The 8,453-nt window shown below is 45.6% G+C and overlaps 1 protein-coding gene across 1 annotated transcript in view; it reads right to left on the bottom strand.

Moving 5' to 3' along the window:
- Positions 1–5,940: 5,940 nt before the first annotated feature.
- Positions 5,941–8,453, bottom strand: part of Etv5 (ETS variant transcription factor 5) — a 59,864-nt gene continuing 57,351 nt past the window's right edge. Inside the window, exon 13 of the mRNA XM_004834838.4 lies at positions 5,941–8,408. Within this exon, the coding sequence (XP_004834895.1) occupies positions 8,187–8,408 (222 nt within the window). The 3' untranslated portion in view covers positions 5,941–8,186. The remainder of the gene's footprint in view (positions 8,409–8,453) is intronic.

Below are 8,453 nucleotides of genomic sequence, written 5' to 3'. Positions count from 1 at the left end.
GATTCAACCATGGTGCTGTGTCTACCTACAAGTGACTCTAGATGGCTGAGTAGCATGCTGCTGTAACAACACTGCAACTTGTTTATCTGATCTCCTATCGATGGATATTTGTTGCTTTATTTGCTTTTAGAGGTTATTGTAAGAAAGCTTTCATAAATGTCCTTGTGAAGGCCTTTTGTGATACATATTTATGTGTCTCTTGAGTAAACAGGATTGGAACTGGGTCAGATGTAGGCTTTCCTTTGCAAGAAACTGCCAGTTCTCCAGAGTGGTGCTACCACTTCACGTTCCTACTAGCTCTGTATCGTTGCCAACATTTGGTATGGCCAAGCTGTTTTATTTTAGCCATTCCGATGCGTGTCATTGAAAAGTCTCAAGCAAGACCTTTAAAACAGTCATTCTGAAGCCAGGTGCAGTGGTGCCCAGCTTTAATCCCAGCTACGTGGGAGCCTGAGGCAGGAGGATCATGAGTTCAAGGCCAGCCTGGGCAACACATGGAGACTCTGTCTCACAACAACAAATAACAACAAAATCAAAACAAAATTTAAAAAACTCACTCAGTACAATGTGGAGAAAGGTTTAGAGTAGGGTAAGAATGGATGAGAAAAGACCTGCTAGGTGTTGATTACAACAGTCCAGGAAAGAGATAATGGTGGTGATAGAGATGGATTTGAGAGACATTTAGAGGGTAAAATTAATAGGAGTTGGTTATTAATTAGGAATACTACAAAAGGCCCAAATTATTGTTTGCTTGATTTGGGGCGATGATTTCACTTGGCTTGGTGTAGGAGATATATATTCGCAGTGTCTTAATCTCTAGTAAATGTGACTGCTTAAACATAGTGTTACATGTGTACTGTGGAATACCATGGAGTCATTACAATGGCTTGTAGAGGACTATTTCTTTTTTTTGTTTTGTTTTCGTTTGTTTTTTTTTGGTACCAGGGATTGAACTTGGGACCTTGTGCTTACAAGACTGGCAGTGGAATCCTGAGCTAAATCCCTGGCCCAGAGGACTATTTCTCGATGTAGAAAGATTTCAAAAATAGGCTGTTAAAAAAATAAGTTACAAAATTCTGCACAACTCAGTATGACCACATTTTGCCTTTTTAAAGCAGCATTGAGAAAAGTCCTCTGGGAAGAGGTAACAGTCAAGTGTTAACTTTGATCTCTAGGCTGTTTTTGGAATAGTTTTCAATTTGAGCTGAGTTTTTTTTTCTTTTTCATTTTTCTACAAAGAACATATGCTAATTGTGTAATATGAAAAAAGTTATTTTAAAAACATCTAACACTTCAAAAATAGAAGTTTATTTTAAGAGTACAAAGCGAGAATAGATAGCGCTCTAAGGGGGTGGGAAGGTAGTGTCGAAGGCAGCTCCATCCCTCCTTTGTTCTCCAAAGGCTCTTTCCACCTCAGCCCTTCAGGGCAGGGTGCCTGGTGGGAATCCTAGGCCTCTTTCAGATTTTGAGAGTCCGATGGTGGAAGGGGTGATGAGAGAGGCTGAGATGAACTCAGACCTAGAATTTGGAAATCCATGAAGACTTTTCTGGTCCCTGTCCTCAACTTTGGATTACAGTAATATTGATCAGTTCTGTTACATCTGCCACTGCAATGCATCCATGGCCTCCATTTTTTTTTTTTTTTTTTGTACCAGGGATCAAACTCAGGACCTTGTGCTTGCAAGGCAGGCGCAGCGTCACTGAGCTAAATCCCCAGCCTTGGCCTCCGTGTTGTTAACCAAGCCCGGCCTTTGCTCTGCTTGACACATCATCAGAAGTACCTGCCATGGTGGATCTCCCTTTCCTCCTGGTTATCCCGACTTCACTGGCCAGTTGTTTTCAGTCTCCTGGCTCCTCATTGTCTCTTCAATCTCTGCATCTCGGTGTCCCAGGGCTCAGTCCTTGGAGCTTTTCTTTTCTATGCTTTCCCCCTGGATTTCATCCACTCTTAGCTTTAAATTCTTTGGTACACACTGATAACTCCAAATTTCTGTCTCCACCCAGGATCTCTCCCCTGAGCTCCAGCCTGGTATATACCAACTGGAGCCCCATTTGACCACTCAGAGCTATCTCAGATATCATGCCCACATGGGACTCCTGTTCTCCTACACCCACCCTGAGTTGTCCTTCCTCAGCCCTCTGTGTCTCACTTAATGGCAACTTCAACCTTCCTATGCTCAGGCCAAAATATTGCTTCCCCTTTCCCCTCACTTTACATGTCCAAAACTTATTGGCTCTGCCTTAAAAATGTATCCAGATCTGTCCCCCTTATGCCCACGCCCCTAGTCCAAGCCACCATGTCACCCCACTGAATTACCGCAGCAGGTCACAACTTGGTCCTCTTTGCTGTTCTGCATTCAGTTTCAACTAAGAAGTCAGAGTGATCTTCTCAAGTATGCATCAGATGGTGTCACTTCTAGGCTCAAAAAACTCTGAACAGCCAAACATGAACAGAGTAAATGCCAGAGTCCTAGAAATCTTACACACCCAGGGAGATACAGCCTCAGTTGCTTTCCCTCCTCTTACTATCCTCCGTTTCCAATCCAGTTCCACAGTCCTTGCTATTCAGCAAACACTATAAGCATGTTCAAAGCTTCACTTTTCTTTCGGATATTCATCTGGCAGCTACTTGGTAAGTCTTCACTCAACTGTGAGGTCTTCCTTGACCTATTTAAAATTGCAATTCTCCACCCTCATCACTCACTATGTCCCTTCCTTTGTTTTTTCCATAGCACTCCACCTCTTCTAAAAAATGTTATCCTTTCTTCCTTTCTTTTTTTTTGGGGGGGGGATTGATCTCGGGTCCTTGTGCTTGCGCAGCAGGCGGCAAAACCACTGAGCTAAATCCCTGGCCCTTCCTTCCTTCCTTCCTTCCTTCCTTCCTTCCTTCCTTCCTTCCTTCCTCTCTGTCTCTCTCTCTGTCTGTCTCTGTCTCTGTCTCTGTCTCTCTCTCTCTCTCTCTCTCTCTCTCTCTCTCTCTCTCTCTCTCTCTCTCTCTCCCCAGATGAAATATTCTTGAGAGCAGAGGTTTCTCTTTTCCTCCTCTACTAATCCTGGAGCAGTGCCTGGCACGGAATAGGCAGTATATATTGGATGACTAATACTCAAGGTTATACGTTATACTGTAGTTTCATGTAGAGAAATATTTTTTGCACAAACCTGTGAGTTGCTTAAGGGGAGGGGAGGGTGGGCTTTTCTGTGACATGCCGTCCACACTCAGAGTGTCTATCAGTTTCTTTTTTTGCTTTTTAAAGACTATATATATATATATATATATATATATATATATATATATACCAGGGATGGAACTCAGGACCTTGCGCTTGGGAGGCAGGTGCAGTGCCACTGAGCTAAATCCCCAGCCTGCCTATCTATCTATCTATCTATCTATCTATCAGTTTCTTACACAATAGGCAATTGGTAAGTGGTCTGTCTAAGTGAATGATGGAAAGACTCTCGACCTCAGGTCAGGAAACAAGGTCATCCCACAGAGCCTTGCTAATTGTTTTAAAGGTAGAGATCAGACACCACTAATGGCAGCTCCATGTCCACACCTGTCCTCTTGTCTTCCCAGTACAAAGTACACTGCAGAGTTAACAGCTGCGGGGACAAACTTCAATCCACAGGTACAAGAGTTAGTAGACAAAATGCTCCAGCCTCCCCAGCCTCTGGTCAATGAGGGCATACATAGTGAGATGGTACCATGGTGTGTAAGTCTGAGCTGAAGGGTACAGCACTTAAACCTTTAAGGGGTTATCACGAACAGGGCTTTAGTTTGAAAGTCCCACTTATATAATTGATTTTCAGCCTCCAGCAGTGCCTGGAATCTAGTAGGTGCTTCGTGGGATGCTCAGAAAATGAACAAACAGTGCCTTCCACGGTGGAAGCCAGCTGCAGATCCTGCTTCAAGGTGGGGAGTTGAAGATGATGTTGTAACTGCTGAATTTGCCTGAGCTCTGGAAGTAGCAGGTTGTTGGGGCCCCAGTGACCTACAGATCCTCTGAGAGTGTGAACTTAGAAACCATCCATCACAACACTGGAGCCAGAACCAGATTTCCAACTCTGAGGGTCTGGTCTTATTTCCCCAGTAGCCCCTGAAAACATTCCAAAGAGGTAATTTTGGAGACTGACAGGCATGAATATTTTCAGATTCAATTTCAACAAAGTGTTGCTGTTTAAGAAGGCCTGCCAAAAAGATAATGGAGATACTGAAGTGCTCAGTAAACTGTAAAGTGCTATCCAAAGGTTGGCTGAGATTCACTGCCAAGGTCAACAAATCCAGGATTGGATGGGGTGCCAGATTTCAAAACTGGAGCCACAGAAAGGCTGATCATTCAAGGGCCCCTTCTGAAGGGGTCATCAGAGGACTTGCCAGGCTCAAAGGGATACAGTTGCCCGTGAACCACCCTAACCTCACCACCCATTTCGGCACGGCACACATGCTGAATAGAATCAATGCTTACATTAGGTATTTGTAACCCACTGGTGATTTTTCCCAGTTTGCCTGCATTTTAGGGGTCACACACTGTGCTCCTGCCACCTGCACTGCTGGGCATCGGACTGTCTCTCCAAGGTCCCAACTGTCTGGGTACATGAGTGTTTTTCTCCCACATTAGTTTACATTTGTCCCAGCTGCATTAGGATTTATTCTGCACATACCCTGGCTTTCCAAACTGCATTCTTCTGCCCTCACACTACCTCTTTGTCATCCAGCAATTGAATAAGCATTGTTCCTCGGCTTGGCTCGTGAAAGGGGACCCTGGTGAAGAATAAACTTCACATTTCTAGCTTCTTTATCCTAGCACCCAACAGTAGAAGGGCGGCAGTGTTTGGTGACCTCCCGCATTAGGTTAGCGATCTGGGGCTGGGCCTAGGCTGGATAATGAGCCCGTGAACAATGGGGACGCTGAGAGCAGAGCCCCTTTGTCCTGTGCCCCCCTGCACCTTTTCCCTAAGCATCTTTCCTTAATCTGTCAGAGCTAATGGGGTTTGTGCGGCAGACATTCATTCCCCATAAGCTCCGATTCAAGCTGCTGTGCGATTCAGTCTTGGATGTTCCTACACTTAAAGGCTTGTAAAACAGTGCAAGATAGTAGATAAACTGACAGAAAGCCTCTGTCCTCGGCTTGAAAAAAGGCTGTTTTATTTCTCTACAGGAACAGGCGTCTTGAAAAGCCCAAATTCAGGATGCAGAAAGTGAAAAGAACACTGAACGGTGCAAATGCTGGACACCACCCCAGCAACTTTTTTCCATCTACATCTCTCCCAGATGAGTCATGAACTAGAGGCAGGCTCAGGAGACACCTGCTGTCCCATGGCTAGAAAAGGCACAAGCTGTTTCGTTTTTTAATTTTTATTTCTGGTTCCGGGGATCGAACTCAGGTCCTTGCTCTTGCGAGGCAGACAGAGGCACCACTGAGCTAAATCCCCGGCCCTTGTTGTTTTTAAATGGACCAACCATTAGTAAAACTTGTACTTGTCAAAAGCAACACTCATCAGAAAATTAGGGAACAGTCTTCTAAGGTTCTTCTGGCTTTCAAAGTATCCACCCAAGGGGCGGAGCTAAATTCTGGGATTCGAAACTCTGTCTAGTTCATCTTTTCCCACAATCTAAAGTCCAAACGTGAACTATGCGAAGAAGAGTTGGGGGCTGGGGGCAGTCACAGGGTGCCCTCAGCTCACCTTTGGCTGGAGAAGCCCCAACCTCCTACCTCCTACCCTTTTGAATCCACTTTTAGCCAGAGTTTAGGAGTTGCTGTGTATTTCTCTTTCCAGATAACAGTTTCCTCAACTACTTTCAACCCCACCATGTGCTGGTAAGACCGGCCGAGGTGGGAGGGCAAGGACAGGGGTAGGGATTGGAGAGGAAGCCAGGCGGCTTTTCCTTGCTTGCAAATTAGATCACCGAAGGCAAGAAAGAGGCTAGTTTCAGGCGCCCGGTAAACGAAAAGCAAACTTCTTTATTGTACACAGTACAGAATATAACGCAGCTTGGCAGGATGCACACAGCCCTGCGCAGGGGAAAGTATTTAAAATCAACCGGCAGGTGAAAGCCTTTCTGCACTGTAGATTTTCCACACTCTGGAAAAGAAGCAAATGAACCAACCCCCCAAAACTCTGAAAGAAACAAAAACCATCCGGGAGGTGCGTGAGTCCACGGGAAATGCAACGGTGATGCCTTCCGTGCTACGTCCCACGAGCACAGGCCTCGCTCGTAGTTACAGCAGGGGAGGGGGCAGCTCAGGCTACAGAAGATTATTTTCCTACTTGCTAAACTAGCATAAATTCATAAAAAAAAACCCAAAACCCAAACCAGTATAAGAAAGGAAAAAAAAAAACAACAAATCTATACAGCATTTACAACAAATAAATCTCTAGCCAGCTGGGGGTAAAATATGCATCTATGTATAGACTATGTGTAGATTAGAAAGCTATAAATATGGTTTAGAAAGAGTCCTTTGATTAGAGTACAATGCTAATTAAGACCCAAGCAACAGGTTCGACACTTTCGTAGGCTAAATCAGCTTCCAGTAGAGGGAAATCTGATGTTTTCATAGCTGTAAAACAAAGCCCTTGTCCCTGTGAACTTCTTCACCAATGTGCTGTTGGTTGTAAGGAGGACCATGGAGCACTTCTATTACAGAACAGCATTTCAAAGGATGTGTCTCACACTTGTGGAGTTAGCACTGTCTCCTTGCACACACAAGGACAGCAGTCAGGGCACACAGAGCCCTCAACAGAGCAGGCAGCAAGGTACTACCGCTTTCTAGTGACTTCTCCTCTACTTTGAGCTCAACTTGCACAAAACTTTAGCTTGGTTGTTTTAAACTTCACCAATATAATACAGCACTCAGAAGAAAAAACAAAAAAGTGGCAGGAAACCAGAATGCTAGCATTGTCTTACCTGTCAGTGTCATGTGTAAAGTCTCAATAAACCCTACTGAATTGTTACGCAGGGTTCAAAGTCCAAGATTTAAAGAAAAAAAGAGAACAAAACAAACTAATGAAATGGCAGTTGCCATCAGTCATGCCCTAGGAAACAGCCCTGGGGTCCCACCAGTGGCTGGCTTCCAAGTAGACAGGACGTGTAGTATGTACATCTGCTGCCCAGTGGGCACATTAGTGAACATGGTGCGCTATACACATGGAATCTAAGCTCGTGTCCAGGCTGCCCCACACACTTCAGAAATGTACAACTTGGGTGCAAATGTTCTGTTGGGTTGTCTGGTGCAGAGGGCACGGACAGGCAACGAAGCGGGCTTTCACATGGCTGAGGGGGCCCCAGCAAAGCCCCTCTCAAGCTGCGGCATCATAGGAAATCAGCGTGGCCCTGCCTAAGGGACACAGTGCACAGTTACCGAAAGGTTTGTTTTTGTTTTTTGCTTTAAATACCAAAATTACAAAATCAGTTTTATAAACTGTTTTTCCAAAACAATGGCCAAGACAAAACAATCCCCCCCCCGAATCAAAGCAAAACAAAATACTGTCAAGTGTTAATCGCCCTTCTCCTCAAATGAAAGCCATCCACCTTCAGCCATGTGACCAGGAAGAGAGGGGGCTGGCTCTACTTGGTGACCACGTGGCCGGAAGGTTCCCAGGAGTAGTGATGGTTTGTGATTGGAGAACCATGGAGTGGGTAACAGCTGTCCCCCTATTCTGGACCAAGGGGAAGCGTCCAGAGTGAGCTAGAAGAACTCTGCAAATTTCAAGATGTATTTTTCAGCTTTAACGATTTGGGCCTCCCCAGTGAAGCCTGTCCTCTGCTATGGGCTTGTGACTTCTTTGTTCAATAAACTATGCAAATCGGAGCCCTTCTGTGCAAAGACATTTAGTTGTCCATGATCAATGCAGATTGTCACACAATCGGTCTGTTTTGCAGGTATGAACCTGAACAAGGTATTGCTTTGCATGTATCGCCCATGGTGGTTAAGGAGGGTCCATTCCCACCTCTTCCCAGAAACCCTTTCAGAATCACCGCCTTTGGGTGAACTTTTCACCCCTCCCTGTTCCCACTCCCAGCCAAGGTGTCTGTGTGTAAGGGTGTCAATCCAGAGCCGGCTAGGTTCTCAGATAATACTCAAAGGGCAAGCTTTAGGAACAGCCAAGAACACAAACAAAACCACTGCCCTCATTTGCTGAATGGGAACTGCTAGCTCTAGGGTTTGGCCGCTCAGCCACTCAGAAACTTAGTAAGCAAAGCCTTCAGCGTAGGGGAGGCTGCTGCAGCGATCCACATCCAGGAGGTAAGCAGGGCTGTCGTCAAAGTGGGTCAGGGGCAGGGTGTCCTCCTCACTGAGGGGGCAGTCGGATTCTGCCTTCAGGAATGGGCGCTGATTGTCCGGGAAGGCCATGGAGAAAAGGGCATCGGGGTCGCAGACAAATTTGTAAACGTATCGCTCCCCAGCCACCTGTAAGAGAAAGCACCTGTTACAAGGCCTGGCTGGAACAGGGCA

This window comes from Heterocephalus glaber, unplaced genomic scaffold, assembly GCF_053883595.1.
Source record: "Heterocephalus glaber isolate CG9 unplaced genomic scaffold, H.glaber_assembly_v1.0 deba00001504, whole genome shotgun sequence".
Taxonomy (NCBI): Eukaryota; Metazoa; Chordata; class Mammalia; order Rodentia; family Bathyergidae; genus Heterocephalus; species Heterocephalus glaber.
Note: the sequence above shows the minus strand (reverse complement) of the source record. Positions and strands in the feature narration are given on the sequence as shown.